This window comes from Pelodiscus sinensis, chromosome 17 (assembly GCF_052426305.1).
Source record: "Pelodiscus sinensis isolate ZL-2025 chromosome 17, ASM5242630v1, whole genome shotgun sequence".
Lineage (NCBI taxonomy): Eukaryota > Metazoa > Chordata > Testudines > Trionychidae > Pelodiscus > Pelodiscus sinensis.
In genome coordinates, this window is record NC_143068.1 from 35,310,165 (window position 1) to 35,329,438 (window position 19,274).

The window sequence follows — 19,274 nt, forward strand, 5'->3', positions numbered from 1 at the left end:
GGCCCAGCGCGGCCTCTTTGTGCTTCCACTGTCTCGGCTGCTGCCGCATTGCCCCGAGCACGAGCCCCCGGGCTGGCTTACGGGTCAGATAAGGGTGCTCGGTGGCAGCTCGCTGCCTCGGCTAACAGCCCAGCAGACAAGCAGAAGGCGGGTATTGCCGCTTGAGGGGGTTTCGGCTCGTGTCAGCGGCATGATAAGGGCCCCGGTTTGCTGGCCGAGCTCGTGTAGCCGCCCCCAGGCAGATCTCAACCTGGGACCTCAGTGGAGGAGCCTCTCCAGCCTGAGCTAGAAGCCGGCTGGCGCGCAGCCTCGGCTGCAGAGCTCCCTTGTTCTTCTCTCTGGCTGCATGTGGGCCACGGGCCGCGCGTGGGGCAGTGGGTTACACCAGCACAGGGGCTGAGCAGAGGGAGGAGGGCAGCGTTCCACTGCCCCGGCCCCAGCGCTGGCTTGACTCCGGCATAAGCCGGAGCAGCCTCAGGAGGCCGTTGCAGCAGCATGGGACAGGCAGTGCACTGCAGGCCTCATGCCCCAAGCTCCCACCCCACCTGGGAGGCAGAGGGGGCCAGGCTCAGCCATCTTGCTGCCTCTGCACCTTCTCCCCCCCCCCCCCACCCCGTGGTTCTCAAGAGGCTGGTTCTGACATGGGTACAGCCCAGAACCAGCAGCTGGCCCCCACTTCCAAGCAGGAGGGCACATGGGTCACTGGCCGAAAGCCGGGCAGGCCCTAGGAGGCAGCCAAGGCAAAGCCCGAGCACTGACCTGCCAGTCCCCTGCTAACATTCGCTCTGCTCACCCCCCGCCCCCCATGCAGCCAGGGAGGGCATCTGCAGGCACGGGCGCCTGGGGGAGGCCCAGAGCACAGGCACCGAGGGGGGCACCGAGGGGGGTCTGGAGGGACAAGAGTCAAGGCAGGGAAGAGAAATTGCCCCATGTGACCAGCCTGAGCAAACAGCTGGCTGCAGGAATCGGCCACGGCGCTCTCCGCAGCCGGGGAGGGAGCTGGCAAATCGCCAGGCGAGCCAAAAGCCCGTTCCGCAGAGAGGCTGTTGGATAAAACGGGCCCTGCCGGGGCGCCCAGCTCCACCAAGGGACGCCAATCGGAGACGCCTGTCAGCTCAGCCCGCTCCAGCAGCGAGACGGGAGAGCAGCCCCAGCCCGGCCGCAGAGCGGGGGCGAACCTTGCCCCAAGGCAGCAGAGGCGAGCGGTGCGGCTGAGCGCAGAACGTGCCCCTTGCTTGCACCCTCGCTGGCTGGACGAAAGGCACAACGTGGGCCCCCATGCACGGAAACAGCCCGTCCTGCTGATCTGCGCACGTGGGTCCCTTGTGCGAATGCAGCTGCAATAGCCGAGTGCAAATTTCATGCACAATTGTAGATCCAGACTCTACCAGCTGGCCTGTCGTCAATGCGCCGCATTACTCTTCGCTGCTCCCCACATTCAAAGCCAGGCCCCCCTTGCTCCCTTTTTTAAGCACGCGGCTCTCAGGGTCCGGACTCCTCGTTGCTCTCTGCCCGCCTCCCCCGGCTCCAGCTCACCTCCTCTTGCCCAGCCCCTACCCGTGTGTTTCTCTGGTGAAAAGTGCAGCTTTGGGAAGGAGCCAAATGGCTGCCAACAGGCCACCTTCCTGCAGGCGAGCCCAAAGGCCAGGTCCTCACTGGCTCCGCAGCGGAAAGGGACGAATTCCAGGGGATGGCGGCACCAAGAGCTGGCGCCGGCCCTGGAAGGATCACGGGACAGATCCTCTTTTACAAGCGGGTGGAGGAGGGAGGGCGGGAAACAGGCAAAAGGGATCATATCTGCACCACAAACAATCACAAACACAGCTTTGTGCGGCTGCTGCCACCCTGACTCCCATGCTGATCTGCTGCAGAACGGCTTTCAGGCCCAGCTGGGCAGCAGCGCCTCCTGAAGCCACGACTGGAGGGAGCCTTTAAGCGTCCCCGACAGTACATTTTGTCTGAGATGGAAATGAATGCTGCCAGCATGCAAATCTCTCTAAATTAGGCATGGCCCAGCTTGCAGGAGCGCTGCTGTTTTGTGATGACCGTCATTATCTCTAGCAGCACAGAAAAGGAAGCAGGAATATTCCCAAAAGAACAGCCAGACAGGGCCAGGCCAAAGGTCCATCCAGGCCAGTATCCGGTCTGCCAATAGCAGCCAGTGCCAGGTGCACCAGAGGGAGTAAAGAGAACAGGGAATCAAGTGATCCCTCCCGTCACCCATTCCCAGCTTCTGGCAGATAGGCTAGGGACACCCATCCCTGTCCATGCTGGCTAATAGCCATTAATGGACCTAACTTCCATACGTCTATCTAGTTCTTTTCTGAACCCTGTTAACGTCCTGGTCTTCACAACATCCTCGGGCAAGGAGTTCCACATGTAAACTCTGCATTGTGTAAAGAAAAACTTCCCTTCGTTTGTTTGAAACCTGCTACCTATTCATTTCATTTCATTTGGTGACCCCTAGTTCTTATGAGTAAACAGCACTTCTTTATCCATCTTCTTCACACCAGTCATGATCTTTCTAGACCTCAATTTCCCCTTAGTCGTCTTTTCCCAGCTTAAAAGTCCCAGTTTTATTAATCTCTCCTCATATGGAAGCTGTTCCATACCCTGCCCCATGTCCGTTGACCTTTTCTGAACCTTTTCTCTTTTCCAATTCCAAGATGGCTTTTGAGGTCAGGTGACCGAATCTCTGTGCAGTATTCAAGATGCGGGCATAGCATGGATTTAGAGAGGCAGTAAGATCTTCTCTGTCTTATTCGCTATCCCTTTCTTAAGGATTCCCAACTTTGTTCTATTTTCTGACGGCCACTGCACACGGAGTGATGTTTTCAGAGAACTATCCACAATGACTCCAGGATCTCGCTCTCTCTCGATGGCAACAGCTAATTTAGACCCATCATTTTGTATGTCTAGTTGGGATCTTTCCCGATGGCCATTACTTTGCATTGATCAACACTGAATTTCATTTGCCACGAGTGGGCTGTGCCCAGGAAAGCTCTGATCCCATCTGCATGTTTTGTTAGTCTTTAAAGTGCTACCAGACCATTGGTTGTTTTTTAAGTTCATCTACCATTTTATTGGCCAGTTCTGAGCACGCTGTTCGTGGCTCTTTGCACTCTGCCTTGCCACCTCTCTGTTTACCCCTTTCTCCAGATCATCCAGGACTGTGTTGAACAGCATTGGTGCCCTGCGTACACACGAATACCTCTCTCCATTCTGCTTCCTTTCACTCTGTTTCCTGTCTGTGAACCAGTTTCCAAGCCATGAAAAGACCTTCTCTCTAACCCTAGGGCAGCTTACCTTGCTTAAGAGCCTTTGGCGAGGGACCTTGTCAAAGGCTTTCTGGAAATCTAAGCACCCTCTGTCCACCTGTCCACATGCTTGTTGACCCACTCAAAGAATGCTAGTCGACTGGGCACGATTTCCCTTTACAGAACCGTACTGACGCTTCCCCAGCAAGTGATGTTCATCCACGTGTCAGACGACACTGTCCTTGGTTTCAACCAGTGTGTCCCGCACCGAAGTCCAACTCACCAGCCTGTCACTGTCGAGATCCCCTCTGCAGCCCTTTTAAAAAACTGGCATCACATTCGCCCTCTTCCAGCCATGCGGTGCAGAGGCTGATGCAAAGGACAGGTTACACACCACAGTTGGGAATTCTGCAATGTCCCACCCGAGTTCCCTCAGAACTCTTGGGCGAATGCCACCTGGGCCTGGTGCCTGACCACGGTTTAACGTAACGCTCCTCTCACGACACTCGGGTTTGGCACCCACGCTGAGCGGCTCAGGTTTGGGAATCTCCCTCCCACCTCAGCAGGGAACAGCGCTGCAAGGAATTCGTTTGGCTTTACACTGCGCCTGCCAGGGTGTCTGCTCCTTTCTAACGCCCACGCTTAAACAAGGCCCGGGCCTCTCCGACGCGGTGCGGAGCCGCCATGGCAGGGTTTGGATCTCTGTCTGGGGGTTTTCATTTGGGGTTTACGTTTCAGCTGAGCCTCCGTTATGGAGGCTTTGAAAAGTTTCCATGCTGCCTGCAGGGATTGCGCTCGGCTCAGCAGCCTCCTGTCCCAGCTGGGAGCCACTGCTCAGAGAAGGCCTGGCTTTGGCAGGCTGAGATCTGGAATTGCACAGCTAGCGACGGGGGCAAGCGAGAAAGGGGCTGTGGCCAGCTTCTCGGCAACCCGGCAACCCACCTGCTCCTCCCGTGACTCCCAGCCCAGCGCACCTAGGGCCTGCCTTTCCACCAGCACCCAATTCACAGGTGGAGCCCGAAGCTGAGCCGTCTGTGCAGAGCAGGGGCTGAAGAGGCTGGAACTGGCAGGGGAGCTGTGGAAACACTTTCCCCTCCATTCCCCGGGCCTAACCCCTGGGCAGCCCAGGCAGGGCACCGTACACCTGCCCTGGAGAGGGGCCGGCAGCACGGGGCACAGGCACACTTGTGTCCAGGGGACTTACCTGAGACCAGCCCACGTGCAATATCCCTGAGCAACGGTGCCCATGGGGGGTGTCTCGCTACCCCCCGAGCTAGCCAGGCTCCCCTCTGCTCGGCTCCTCTCCTGCAGGGCTCTGCCGTGGGGCGAAGCTGCACTAGTGCCCGGCCTGCGCACACCCCGCAAGGAAACGCCCAACGAGAAATAAAAACATCGACTTTAATGGCTCCGAACCAGTGGAACTGCTCCCCCAAGGAGTCACTCTCGCGGGGCCAACGGCGCGGTGCCCTCGCGCCCACCCGCTGCCTCAGAAGTTGTCCAGCAGCTCCAGAATCCGCTTCTGCTCGCTCTCGCGGAACTCCTGGTTCTTCCCGTCCCCGATGTTCTCGGCGTACTCTGTCGAAGGACAAGGACAGCCCTGAGCCGCCACCGCCGGCACTCCCCATGCGCGGCCTGCCCTGGGGCGTTCGCACCCGCGCCGGGCTGAGTCACCAGGCACAGCGCCGGCTCATCTGCCTGGGCACAAGCGCGGCCGATAATCGCTTCCCACGGGCGGGGGCGCCGGAAGAGGCTCGTCCCCAGCCACCAGCAAGGAGCCAGAGAACCCCCCAGCCTGCCCCTCCGGAGAGGAGACCATGCAGGACGGGGGCCCAAGCCGCAGTCACCAGAGCGGGGTCAGTGCCGGGAGCGGCTCACCCTGCACCTTTGCAAACCAAGAACCAAAGGAGCATCGCAGGGAACGGGCGGCTGCCGCCTAGGAAGGGGTTTTCCAACAATAGAGCAGCTCGTGTTCAGGGCCCGGAGGGCCAAGCCATGGCAGACAGCTGTGCCAAGCCTCACTGCAAGAGCCCTGAGCCGGCTCATGCACACCAGAGCAGGAAGCTCTCTGCCGAGGCCTCGGGGAAGCCCTTCCACACGGAAGCTGCCAGTCTCTGCACCGAGACGCTGGTGCCACCAGCCCTTGAGCCGTGGGCCGGAGTCCAGGCGCGGGGAGCACTGGCGGGCCCAGGTCCCTCCCGCACCAAGCTGAGAGCAGCCCTGGGGGCAGGCAGCCGGCTCTGTCCCCCAGTGTCCTGCCCTGCCGAGTCGCAGAGGGGCCCCAGCCTCCTCCAGTCCTCTCCCTTCAGGCCCCTTCCTGGCCTCTGCCGCAGAGCAGGAGGCACAGCCGAGCCGGAGCACAGCTCCGCTGGCTCTTCAGGGCTTGCTCAAGGGAAAAGCGCCCAGCAGCTGGCTCAAGCGTAATTGCTCCAGGGTCGCTGACAGCTCCCCCCCGCCTGTGAGATCTCCAACGTTCCCAGCCCCAGCACTGGCCCCTCCGAAGTGTTTGGTGAGCACTGCACGGCCTGCTGGGAAAGGGCTCCTGGCCCACGGACGCTACGTGGAACAAGCAGACAAAACCAGATCGGAGCCTCTCCCGGTTTTCACGTGGCGATCGGGTGGGAGGGGGGTTTGAACGGCTGTTTCCCCAGCGCTGTGCGCGTGGCTGCTGCACCGGTGCAAAGTGCCTCAGACTGGACTCTGCCCCGTGGCCAGCCCTGCAGAGGCTGGGCTGGACGCTGGAGCCCCTAAGATCCTCCAGCTTCCCCAGTGCCCAGCTCTGTCTCCCCCTGAACAGCTGAACCAGCAGCTCTCTGTAGACAGGGCCAGGGTCAGTGGCAGGGCCAGGCCGGCAGCCAGGAAGCTGCACTCAGCCAGGAGAGCCCTGAGCAGTGCTCTCCACAGCTCAATCCCGCCCCCCAGTACCAAGGCAGCTCTCGGGGCCAGTCCACCCTGCCATGGTGCGCAAGGACCTGCAGCCTGAGCCGGGTGGGGATGAACAGCGGAGCCAGCCAGCCAGCCCTTACCAGAGCAGCCAGCTGGCGGGACAAGTCGGGGGGGGGAGGGTCCGGTGGGTGATCAGCTCTGCAGCCTGCCCTGCGGCTCGATTCAGCCTCCCAGTGACGCTGGCGAGACGGGCTGGGCCGGAGCCGGGGCGCTAGAGCCCCCAGGGCTCGGCTGTCACGTGACCCGAGCAGTACGAACTGCAAACCCGATACTGGCACTAGGAGGCAAATGGCACCAGCTCCCTCTCCCCAGCCGTGGGACCCCGTGCAGTCTGCCCCAGAGCCAGGCTCATACCGCTGGGAGCAGGAGGCCGGGCCGTGGGGCCAGGAGAGGAGACTCCCCTGCACTTCCGGAGTGCGTAGCACGCTCGTGCTCAGCTCAGCTCTCAGGCGTAAGGGCCACGCCTGCAGGAAGTGCTCCGGAGCCGCCTCCATCACCGGGGCCCGGCACCTCCCGTAGATGCGCCTCTCCCCTCTACGCTACAGCCACCGCCGCCAGGCCACGGCAGAGCCCAGCAAGCGCCAGGCCAGCGACTCCTCCCCGCTTCCCAGGGCTCGCCGCTGGGCCGCCAAGGCATGCCAGGGGCTCTGGGGCGCGGTGCCAAGTCTGCGCTACCTCGGCCCGGTCCCGCTCCCTGGGGGACTCACCCTTTATGATGTGCCGGACGATTTTGATGGAGCTGCCTCTCATGTTCAGAATCTGATGGACCCTCTGCCGGATCTGAGCGGGAGAGGAGGGGCAGACAGACAGACATCACTGCCGGCCCCGCGGCGGGGAGACCCAGGCCCCGCCTCGCCAGGAACGCCGCGTTTCCTCGGAGGGCTGCGCCACCCAGCTACCTGGGCAGCCCGCTGCTCTCACACAGGCAAGTTCTGAAAGGCTCCCCAAAGGGGCTGCAAGGGTGTGGCCAGCCCAGGCCACAAACTGCCACGGCCTGCAGCCTGCCATGCGCGGACACAGACGCTTAGAGCCAGTGCACAGGAGACCTGGGCGGTGCCACCAGGAGCGCTTGGGAGAACTGGCAGGCGTCGCGCCTGGGACTGCCGGTCCCGCCCCTGGCGGGTCCAGGGGACGTGGTGGTGAACACGCCCGTTGGTGCGGCCACGGCTGCTAGCCCTGGGGCAACCGCTCTCCTGGCCGGGCAGTGGGAGCAGCTGGGGGGGGCTCAGGGCCGTGCGGGTCCGGGCCGGCCTGGCGCTTACCTGCGGGACGCTGGCATTGCAGATCTCTGCCATGATGTAGCAGATGAGCTGCAGAACGAAGAGACCGGCGTCCAGGCGGCGGAGGTAGAACTCGTCCTCCGTGTCGTCGTCTATGATCTCGCCCTGGCGCACCATGTCCTAAGGGCGGCACAAGGAGGAGTCAGCAGGCGGCCTCTCCCCCGTATCGCTACAAGAGAACCAAGCAGCCGGCATCTCCGCGCTCTCCCTCTCGAGGGGTTCTCTGCTGTGCCGGGCGTTCCCGCCAGCCAAGAATCGCCGGCACGGCCCCTAAACCAGGCTGAGGCGCGAGAAAACGGGGAGGTGGAATCTTTAAAGCAAGATGGTCCCAATTCCACTTCATAACCATCCCCCCTCCCGGACCCTGCGCCCCAACCCCCTACCCCGAGCTCCCTCCCGGACCCTGGGCCCCAACCCCCTGCCCCGAGCTCCCTCCCGGACCCTGCGCCCCAACCCCCTACCCCGAGCTCCCTCCCGGACCCTGGGCCCCAACCCCCTACCCCGAGCTCCCTCCCGGACCCTGCGCCCCAGCCCCCTACCCCGAGCTCCCTCCCGGACCCTGCGCCCCAACCCCCTTCCCCGAGCTCCCTCCCGGGCCCTGCGCCCCAACCCCCTTCCCCGAGCTCCCTCCCGGACCCTGCGCCCCAACCCCCTTCCCCGAGCTCCCTCCCGGGCCCTGCGCCCCAACCCCCTTCCCCGAGCTCCCTCCCGGGCCCTGGGCCCCAACCCCCTACCCCGAGCTCCCTCCCGGACCCTGCGCCCCAACCCCCTACCCCGAGCTCCCTCCCGGACCCTGCGCCCCAACCCCCTTCCCCGAGCTCCCTCCCGGGCCCTGCGCCCCAACCCCCTACCCCAAGCTCCCTCCCGGACCCTGGGCCCCAACCCCGAGCTCCCTCCCAAGCCCTGCGCCCCAACCCCCTTCCCCGAGCTCCCTCCCGGGCCCTGCGCCCCAACCCCCTTCCCCGAGCTCCCTCCCGCTCCTGCCCTGCGCCCCAAACCCCTACCCCGAGCTCCCTCCCGGACCCTGCGCCCCAACCCCCTTCCCTGAGCTCCCTCCCGGGCCCTGCGCCCCAACCTCCTGCCCTGCGCCCCAACCCCCTACCCCGAGCTCCCTCCCAGGCCCTGCGCCCCAACCCCCTGCCCCGCGCCCCAACCCCCTACCCCGAGCTCCCTCCAGGACCCTGCATCCCAGCCCCCTTCCCCGAGCTCCCTCCAGGACCCTGCGCCTCCTCCATTAATATTCTGGAAAAAGGCAGCCCTTAGCCATTTACCATATTTTTGGAGTGCCCCCCCACCCCCCCGCGACAGAGCTTCCTTCCAAAGCCAGGCAGCGCCCTTAGTCAGTCGATGGGACCCAGAGAGCAACCCGGGGCCTTCGCCCTCTCGCCCCCGGCTAAGCACCAGGACCTGGAAGCAGAGCTCTGTCCCGGCTGCCGCAGACCGTGGACGTCAGGCCCAGGCAGCAGCAATAGGCAGGCGAAGCTGCCAAAGCAAGTCCTCGCTCTTCCCTAGCGTGGGGCGTGGAGGGCAAGGGGCAGCCACCAGCCAGCGCGGCCAGAGGCTCCCTCCTGGGCAGGGCCCTGGGGCGGCTCCCTCGGCTGCCAGAGAGACCGGCTGGAACTCCGCTCGCACGCGACCCCTCATCTCCCAGGAAGCAGTGGGGCAGGCCCTGTGGGCGCTCTGCAGCGCGTGATTGATTAGGCAGTGGGGTGGCAGGTGGGCACACGCCAGCGGAGCAATATTTCCTCATTAGCGCTGTCGCCAGCCAGCGCGCTCCACCTGCAAGAACGGCCTGTGTGTGTGCGTGTGCGCGCGCGTGTCTGTGCGTTGCAGACAAATACACACACAAGGTCACAAGTGCCACAAGCTGCTTTCGGCTGCCAGCTCCTGGCTTTCTGAGCCCGCCTCTGCCCTGCAATCCCGGGCAGCACCCGAGTTGCCAGGTGGACAGTGACGCCTTCGCCCCATTGCAACCCCTGAGCGGGGACGGCATCCCCCAGCAGGTGCAGCGGGCACGGCCCCTCTCGGAGGCGCTCGTGGGACCAGAGCAGGCGTGCTGCCAGGCCAGCATCAGTGACAAGTACCAGGGCCCTCCAGAGTCCTGTAGTGGTGGGGGGAGGGGGCTAACCTCTCCTCCCCCTCCCCAAAACAGACCAGACCAGAGGCTGAGTCCTTACCCTGCCCTTGAGCGTCTTCCTCCAGGATCTCCTCTGCCCCAGCCCGTGTCGTGCCCAGGCCCCAAGAGACCCCTCCCCCCGGTGTCAGTGCCTGGCTGGACTCACTGTGCCCACCGGCAGACCAGCAGTGGCCCGGTGAACACAACCATCGCCCACAACGGAGCCAGGTCACAGGCAGGAGCGTGGCTTCCTGGCACACGCCTGCCGGAGAGCTCGCTCTGCTGCGTCCCAGTCGTCACTCGCTGCCACCCCACCGAGCCAGACTACGCCACGGCAGGGCAGAGCTCCCCACTAGGCGGCGACAGGCCCGCGCAGCACGAGGGGCAGGTCGGTTCAGCCCGGCAGGGAGGAGAGCTTCCCGGATCACAGCCAGGCTTCCAGGCCAGCCTCTCCCCCACGGCCAAGGGGAGTTCCCTGGTAGAGTGGAGGAGGGGCCATGCAGGGGGCCGGGGCGCCCCAAATGGCAGCTGCCCACGAACTCGCTGTGCCCCTGCGTGCAGCCCCGTGCTGCTTGCCCAGATGCTCCCCCACCCGGCAAGGGCTGCCGCGCCAGTTCTACTCCACCCCGGCTGGAGCTGTTGCCATTTGAGAGTCTGGGAAGAGCAACCAGAAGGATGAAAGGCCTAGAGAACGCGAGCAGGGAGGGAAGCTGAAGGAACGGGGCTTGGAAAGGAGAAGGCTCAGGGGGGACACGAGAGCGGCTTTCAAGTACCTAAAAGGGTGTCACAAGGAGCAGGGAGGAAAAATTGTTCCCCTCGGCCTGAGGACGGGACAAGCAGCAAGGGGCTTAAACTGCAGCAAGGGAGGTTGAGGTTGGACATGAGGAAAAACTTCCCACCTGTCAGGGTGATGAAACACTGGGATAAATTGGCGGGGGTGGAGTCTCCATCCCTGGAGATATTTAAGAGCGGGTTGGACAGACACCTGGCAGGGATGGTCTAGACGGTGCTTGGTCTGGCTGTGAGGGCAGGGAACTGGACTCGATCACTTCTCGAGGTCTCTACCAGCTCTAGTGCTCTATGATGCTCAGGGAGGCCCTGCTGGGTCTCTGAAGCATCCCCGGGCCAGAGGGCCAGGTCGGCCCTTTTAATGCTCCAAGTTCCATTCACAGCAGCTCCTCCCTCGCCCGCTCCCGCCAGTGCTTCACTCCCACCCTGAGCACGGGTGAGGGGCGCCGAGCGCCAGGGCTGCCACCACGCCGGATTCACTAGGCCCCCAGCACAGCTCGGGGCAGGCCAAGCCACGTGGCAGCGCCTGGGAGCCACGGCCACAGAACGGCCGTTCCCAAACAAGCCAGCGCGTGGAGCCCAAGGGTGGAAAAGCAAAGCCAAGCGCAAGTCGAAGGGCAACATGAGAACCCAGAGACTCCTGACGTCCAGCAGCCCCTCGGTGTGCAACGGCCCCTCCGTCTCCAGTCACACGGCCGGCGGCCCGGGCTCCCCGTCACTGACCGCCAGTGTCCAGTCGGGGAACATCTCCAGGACACACCAGTCACCTGTGCGGATCCTAATCAGTTCTTGGTAACGAAACAGGCACCAGCCTAGACAGGCGGACGTGGCCTCCCCGTTTGCTGTCCCCAGCCCGGAGAGAAATGAGCCCTAATACGCAGTGGGTAGGGACACCGGGCATGCGGGCCAACCGGAGAGGTGTGTCTTTCCCATATTCTCCTCAAAGGCCGCCTCCCTGTGTCGCTGCCGGAGAAGAAGGGATCCGGAGAGCGGCGTGCGGCTCTGCTCTTGACTACGCAGGAGCAGCAGGGAAGACGGCTCGTCCCTTGTCCTGCTAGACCAGGCCTGCCGCCTGAGGGATTGCTGGGTACCAGCAAAGGAAGCAGCCACAGCTCCCGAGGCACCGCGGGGGCGGGGGGACGTACGGTGCCCAGTGCCAGTCTGAGTCTCTTCGCCACAGCCGCCCTCGATGTTCGTGTCTGGCAGAACCCCGCCGCCGAGCCGCCGTTCCACTCTGCCTCCCGCGGAGCTCCCGTCCAAACGAGAGGGAGATGCCATTTCCAATCCGCTGCCCCCAGGCACTGAGGTGCCCCTCGCTGATGGGAGAAGACAGCGAGAAGATGGGCTCCTGCGGCACTCCAAAGAGCCCCCCTCTCGCTAATGAGGCAGGACTGACAGGCTCAAACCTGAGGCTGACGGATCTGCCAGTACAGCGGAGGCAGCGCCCATCTCCGGCCAGGCGGGCCTGAGTCACCCCCTGCCCTTCCCCGCAGACATCGCGCGGCCCCTGGTCCCAGGAGAGCGAGGCTGGCGGCGCAGCGGGGAGCACACCCACTCTGCAGGTCCGGCTACAGCGCTTCCAAGGAGATGCTCCCCCCCGGCGTCTGTCGGCATGGCGACGTCACCTCCCCGGCAGCATTCCTCCAGCCTGGCACCGTCTACCCCGGGGCTCGGTCGGCAGTGCTGCTTGTGGCAGGGGGTCCCGCCCCTCCGAGGGGGCACACAGCTGAGGGGTCCCGGGGGAAAGCAGGCCCGAGTCAGCACTGAGCAGCCTCAGAAAAGCGGGCGCGACAAGCCAGACCTGGTTCCAGCACTTCGGGCACAGACACGCAGCCGCTGCTAGGCCCTGGATGCTGCACGGACTGTGGGCAGGGACCCGAGGGAGGCTGGAAAGGGGGTGTCTGAGGGGCGTCATGCATGCGGGACAGCAGGAGCACGCAGGGACCGGGGTGCACGTCAGTCGGAGGTCAGGAAGGAGCCGGGCCGAGTGCAGACTTGCAGCCCAACGCCCAGTGAACTGGAACAACGGCCCCCCCAAAAGGGGGGAGGGGAGACGGACAGTGCTACAAACCCCGAGGCCCGGCATTCTGCCCCTCCAGCCCAGCAGGCCCTAGCTGCGCTGCTGTGCCGCGTGGCCTAGGGAGCCTTCCCAGCCCTGTTCAAGCGCCGGCTCAATGCACATGCCCTACGGCCACGGTCGCCAATGCAGAGCCCCGCCGCCTCGGTGACAAGGGACGCGTCCCCCAGCAGCTTCTCATGTGGATTTGCCATCAGGTCCCGAGAGGCAGGACTCGGGGCCGTGTCCGGATGCGGGTCACAGTTTGTGCTGTGGGCAAGAGGGCAGGCCCCCCGCCAGGGCACGCCAAGGTAGCAGCCACGCTCTCAGCCGTGCACACCAGAAAGCAGCCTCGCCGTCTCTTGGGACGTTTGTTCAGGTCTGCTCCCGGCCCCTGCAACCGAAGGGCTGGTCACTGCTACCACGCCCGGCACCTCCCTGGACCCAGCGAGCAAACGCACCGGGCAGGCCGGGCCTCCAGACCCCTGCAAGCCCAGCCGGAGAGCTACACAGCTCCCCAAAGCAGCTCCCGGTGCAGCAGGAGAGCGAGTGCCTGGGTACACGAGGCAGTCAGCAGGCTGCACGCCCACCAGTGAACACAGGTACAGGCCTCCCACTTCCATTAACCCCTCGTTCGCTCTGGCCCGCAATTCAATTCCAGGCAGTTCAAACACCAGCCTCGCACATCGCCCGCTACGCTACCCAAACCTGCGGACCCGGCCTCGGGCCCAGCTCCGTCCATCTTGCCCTTGCACGGGTGGAATGGCTTAACGGCTGCACAATTAGCATGTCGTTTGGGAGTCATTAGCACGCAAGGGATCTGTGTTAGCACTGCACTCAAACCTGCCGAGTGTCATTCTCGGTGGAACTAAAAAAATCCATTAAACCGTCTCGTGCCTTCCCCTCCCCCTTCCAGGGATGGCAGTGGCTGCTGCCGTCTATAACTGCACCTTCGTGAGGCAGCGCCAAGAACCGGGGGCTCTGCAGCTCCTCCGGCCGCGCACGAGCGGACCAAACCCAGGCACTGGGATTCGCTGGGCTTCATTTGCTAGAGTGGCGGGCGAAAAGCACCAAGTCCTGGTACGGGCCAGGGTCTGCACAGACCCGTATTGCCTGGGCTCCCATGGCAGGGAGGCTGAATGCTGCTAGCAGCAGCCGATCCCTTTCCGCTGAGCGGAGCCTAGAACGGTCCCTGAGCTTGCTAAGCAGGGAATCCCGGCCAAAGCAGAGGCAGCCCCGCCTGGCGGAAGGGCTCTGGCGCCGTGGTGACCCGAGTGGCAGGGCACAGAACCGACGGGCCAGGAGGAAACAGCCCGAGCCCCCTGTAGGGGAATGGGGCTGCTAAGCAGAGCAAGTGGGTACCGCCAAGCCCTTCCAGACCGCAGGGCCCACGCTCCTGCTTTGACCTTGGCGGTGGGAGCCCTGCGCGGACACGTGTATCCGTAGCGCGGCGGCCCCGGGTATGAGCGGAGATCCGCAGGGCTCTAGAGACAGCGCTGGAAACGCCTCACGCCAGGCAGGTGAGCAACACACTCGAGCCAGACAGGATCCTCCACCACCGCAGAGCCTGGTCCACTTGCGCTGGGCCCCCGCTCCCAGACGCCAGCTAAGCAACCCTGCCTCGGTGGGGCCCTTCCTCCTGGAGCCTGTTACAGCCACCCCGGCAGGCAGCGCCGCCCTCCCCACGGCCAGGGAAAGCAGGAGACACCGAGTGTCGGGTTCCCCGGTCGTAGGGACCACCTGCCCCTCCCGGCCCGACCCCCAGCCAGACGCCACAAGTGCCCAGGAGAGGGCTGAAAGTAGAAGCCGCTGGGAAAGCGCGCTCCAGCCTCAAGGCCACGTTCTGTGAGCTTAGCGGGAGGCGGCAGTCAGGACGCCCGTCTCCGGTGGTGCCCATGCGGGCGGCGTGAAAACAACCCCTCGCCGGTGACGTCCGCGCCCCCGGCTACCCGTGTACAGGCGGGGCGCGTGAGTCGGCGGGCCATCCGCGCGTCTCGACTCCTGGCACCTTCTGCTGCCGCGGGGTCCCCGCCGGCGCCTCCCTTGCCCTCGGCATGCTGGAGAGTGCGGGATGCCGTGTACTCCGCGGCGGCAGAGACCGGCGCCCCGTCACAACAGGCATTTCTGCTCCTCCCAACCCCTCCCCAGGGGAGAGCCGCTTACCCCAAACCGTGGGGCGCTCCCGCGGGGGACTGGCGCAGCCTTTTCAGCAGGATGGGAGCCGAGGGGCAAGCGAGGCGGCAAAGAGCCGGGCACAGCCCCAGTGGGAGGGGCCTGCCACGGAGGAGTGGCAGCTCCAGGGAGCGGTGCAAGCCGCAGAGCTGAACTATGGATGCCAGTGGCAGGGGCCGATCAGCCCTTCGCGGGTACGTGTAGACGAGGCAAGCTCTGTGCAGCTGAACGCTATTGCCTGCCCCCTCGGCGACTGAGGGACCCTGGCGCACTAAGAGACAGGCCCCTCTCCTGCCAGGCCACGTGCCGGCTGGCTGCTGCCCTCACCCCCAGGGCAAAGGGGACCTGCAGGTGCAAGATGCTCAGTCAACAGCAAACAGCCAATGCGGGGCGGGAGGAGGCCGAGGCCCCAAAGAGCAGCTGCCCTCACTCTGCTAAGCACCAGCCCCGTCCACAGCCCTGCTCCCAGCACCCTGCAACCCGCCCCTCCCCCGGATAAATCGGCACTTGCTCCGCTGGAAAAGGCGGTGGGGGAGGGCGGCAAACGCTAATTTGCGAGGCTGCCGCTGTCTGCGGGGAGCCAGAACGCTGGTGGCGGCCGAGACTCCCTTCCCCGCTCACCCGGTGCCTTTCTGAGCAGCCGTGACTGAGCACGGACGCCCTGCAGCTGTTCCCCAGCGCTCTGGCCTCGGCATGGAGACCAGGGGGGAGATGCAGCCTGTGCCATGCAGAGCCAGCTCCTGTGCCTGGGGAGAGCCCCGGCTGCAATTACCTCCCCTCCGTGCTAATCAATTTCACACCCTCCTCCGTGCGGAGGCCGATCATATTGCGAGAAGCCGGGCAAACTCCCCCAGTCCCGCAGCCGCTTCCTGACTCCAGCAGCTCATTCTCCCTGGCAGGGTCGTCGGTTCCAAGACCGTCCTACACGGCACCCGAGCTCACAGCACGCTGAGCCACTGGCCGGCGGACACAGGTTCTTGGCTGCAGCCCCATCTCCTCCCGACAGACGACCCCGCCCAGCTGATCGGAACGCCAAAGAGGCGGGCAGGCGGCCTTGAACATTACCATGTAACCGTCACGCTGCCTTTCACTCCCTCCCCCCCAGCTGCCAGCCCCAGGAACGCTGCAGGCTGGTAAAAGTGCACGCAGAGAACCCCAGGTACTGCTGCCCTAGAGCTGTGTGTGCGGAACGGCCCGGCACCGCTTCCTGCTTCCCTCGCCCCTTCTCTCCCTCCGCAGGCTCAGGGCGCAGAGTCACACACGCACTAGTGCAAAACGCTCTACGCCGGGGCCCCGCGCACGGCGGGAGCGCAGCCGAGTCAGTGACACTTGTGTTTCCAAGTGGCCCTGGCTAGCAGGCGGTGCTATCACAGCTTCGCTGGCCCGTCAGGACAGGAGATTTCTCTAGAGAGCTCTGCCAGGGCCTGTGCTTCCGCTCTGCCTCTGGCCCTGATTCGGCTGCGGTGCGTCTGCCGCTTACCCAGAGGTCCTGTCGTCCCTGCCCACTGGCAGCACACTAGCCAGCCCCGGGCACCGCCCTGTCCCAAGGGCACCCCCCCCAGAAGGCAGCAGGGCAGGCAGCTGTTTGCAGGGCAGGGCGGAGGAAGGAGGGGACACGCGCTGGCAGCACCTGGCTGCGGGACGTACGTGCTTCTCTCCTTCGATCTTCTTGTCGGCCGCCTGCATTGCATCCAGGTATTTGAAGTGCAGCTCCATCAGCCGGTCGACCTACGAGGGCAGGAGAGGCAGCGCTCAGGGAGACTCGCTCCCTCCCACGCCCAGAGCAGCCGCGGGCGTAGGCGAACACGGTGCCACACCCCAGGCTGCAGCCCCAGAGCAGAGGCATGAGAGCTACAGCTGCCCCCTCCCTAGCCCAGTGCAAGGCCTTTCTCCACGGCAGCCCCCAGCTGGGGAGAGCCTGCTGCAAGTGCGCGGAGGTGCAGGGCCGCTCACCCCAGGGCGGGCGGGCTGGAGAGAATCCCTGGATGCTTGGTAGGGGCCTCTGCTCCCCTGCCAGGAGCATGCCCACGGCCATTCCCAGGTCAGACGGACGAGGCCCTGGGGCATTCACGACCCTCTCGCTCTCCCTGGGGCACAACGGCTCAGTGCACCGCAGCCTGGCCTGGTCAATCCAGGTGACTGGGATCGCTACCCGGGACCTGGCTGGGTTTCAGCGGCTGTCGAGTAGGGATGTGAATGGCTCACAGTCAACCGGCCCGGCCTGGGTGCAGTGGGCCCGGCCACAGCGAGGGGCGGCTCCAGCCCGGCTGCCCTGCCCTGTCACCCCACTTCTGACGGAGTTTCCGATTCCCACGGCAGGAAGTGGCTTGCCAAAGCTGCTTCTTTGCAGCGGGCTGCCCTGGCCGTCCCCTCGGCGCGGGAGGGTGAACCGCTCCACAGAAGGGGCGAGGGACGCACTAGCCCAGCCAGCCCGAGTAACTAGCGTATTCCCGCGTCTCCCTGCTAGTGGCAGGGCTGGTGGAGGTACAGCAGCTGAGATCCATTTTCCAGGCTGGCCCGTGGGCCGCGCCACGCCAGGGCCCCGGCCCTGTATTCCCACGGAGGGCGCGCGGCTGGCCCGCCGGCACACTGACCTTCTCGCTGTCGTTCTCGGTGAACTTATTCAGCAGCCGCGTCCTCTGCTGCCCACGCAGGTTCCGCAGCAGGGAGGCCAGGATGGAACAGACGTGCTCTGGGGGAGAGACACGCGGGTCAGGAAGGGCAGATCATTTCCTCGCTCGCACAAGAGGCACCTCCCGCTCCCGTGGCAGGGGCGCTGGGCGTGGGATGGGGCAACGGGCCCCCAGGTGCCTGGGCTCGCCTGACAGCCGGAAAGGCCTCTGGCGGCTTGTGGCACCTTCTGGTGTTAGGCTGAGCCTGTCTGGGTGTCGCCCTGCTGTTAGGAAAGGGAGGCTACAAGCTAACCCCAAACCCAGCTCCGTTCACCTCCCCTGGCTGGGCGCTTGCCAGCGTCTTTCACTCGTCCCTTGGCACTTCCACCCGGGCCGGGGGCCGCGGCTGCTGCTTTCCCAGCCAACCGCTGCTCTGGACACAAGCCAGGCTCCCTTCCGAAGCCGGCGCGGCCGGGCCAGCGACCCGTCCGTTACCAAGCAGGGAGCAGTTGTCAGAACACCGCTCCAAGGCGGGCGCATGCCAGCGCGTGGCTCCTGCAGAGATTTAATTGGCATTAGCCAGAGCAAAATCTTCAAACAGATCTCGTCTGTACAGACACTCCTGCGTGCGGAACACAAATCCAGCGCAACGCGCAAGGAAACACCCGCAACACGCCTGCTCCACAGCCCTCCAGACTCCACGCCGGGCCAGCGGCCCCCAGCCCAGAGAACACGCAGCGCTGGAACTGGGCGACCCCCCATCACGGCGACCCCCACTAAATCCGGGTCTGAAGGGACAGACTCAACTGCCTCAGATGTGCACAGTCTCTCTCTGCGGGCCTCCTGGTGCTCTCTGCAGAAGAGCTATCCTGCCGCTCCGCCGCAAAGCGCCACGCCCGGGGGAGCCGGACACTCAGCGAGGGGACAGCCCGGCGCCGCAGTGTTAACTCTTCCATTCTTTGTAGATCCCCTTCCCAAGCACTTCACTGGCCCAGCGGGATCCCCGCCCGAGAACCCGGCTGACAGGACACGGTGGCAGCCTCCCAGCCAGAGCCCGACTCGGCAAAGCACTGGCCACCTTCCATGGGAACTGGGGTCACTCCACGTCTCTCAGGCAGGGACAAGCTCCGGTCTAGGCCGCTCTGCTTCCAGGGGGCATCGTGGCTCCCATATGCGGGTTCGGAGGCCCCCAGAGCTCCATTAAGTACAAAGGCCCATCCACACGCAACCCCGGCCTCGCCAGCGTTCGCTCGCACAGGGCCTGGTTTTCAGCCTGATCTTAGTCTCTCGGTGGGTCTCTGTCTACTGCGTACGTGGCCCTGGCTGAAAGACTCGCCGTGCCAGCGTAGCCACAGGGCCTGGGCGAGCGGCTCCCTACAGATCCCTTCCAGTCCGACAATTCTAGGACCAATTCTGTGGCTCTACGTCTATTCCAAATAACGTGACCAAACATCCCAGTTCCTTTCTAGCCAAGCCCTCCTCCTGCAACGGCTTCTCAGCCCCTCCTTCCCTGGCCACTCTCCTGCCCATTCACACGCTGCCCCGGCTGACTGTTGTGCTGACACCACCTGGATTCACACTGATCTGGGGGCACAAGGGGGGGGAAGATGTGGGGGGTTGTGGAAACCACAGCAGCGGCCGCCCGCTGCACTGACTTGCACCCACCCCGCTCTGGGGACGGGCGCTTGCGGAGCATGCGCCAATGTCAGAGATGGGGCAGTGCCCCTCAGGGCCAATCCAACCAAGCACAAACCCTGACAGCTGTCACGGCTCCGGGGCCGTCGCTCCTGCTCCCCCCGCCAAGAGACGCAGTGCTCTGTGGCGCTGGCGCAGAAAGAACCAAGCGCCATTTCTCTGCTGCAGGGCACTTCCAAAGCACCCCCCAGCTCCGCTCCATCCTGCGACAGGAGCCACCTGAGCAGTCCGCGTGCCCGGTCCCAGGTGGGACCCTCCCGTTGGCAGCACAGGTTATCTGCATGCCGCACGGGCAGCCAAGCCGCCACACGCACCACCCAACGGTTTCATTAGCTACTAATAAATGTCGCTTCC

At 64.5% G+C, this 19,274-nt stretch overlaps 1 protein-coding gene across 2 annotated transcripts in view; it reads right to left on the reverse strand.

Annotated features, from left to right (window-relative positions):
- Positions 1-4,246: 4,246 nt before the first annotated feature.
- CTNNBL1 (catenin beta like 1) overlaps positions 4,247-19,274 on the reverse strand; it is an 89,140-nt gene continuing 74,112 nt past the window's right edge. Inside the window, exons 12-16 of one of the 2 annotated variants that reach the window (XM_089769773.1) lie at positions 17,208-17,305; positions 16,261-16,341; positions 7,463-7,600; positions 6,908-6,980; positions 4,637-4,832 (exon numbers count right to left, since the gene is read on the reverse strand). In XM_089769773.1, the coding sequence (XP_089625899.1) occupies positions 4,744-4,832; positions 6,908-6,980; positions 7,463-7,600; positions 16,261-16,341; positions 17,208-17,305 (479 nt within the window). In that variant the 3' untranslated portion in view covers positions 4,637-4,743. Of the gene's footprint in view, positions 4,833-6,907; positions 6,981-7,462; positions 7,601-16,260; positions 16,342-17,207; positions 17,306-19,274 lie in introns of both variants that reach the window. The other variant, XM_089769772.1, reaches the window with a different exon arrangement.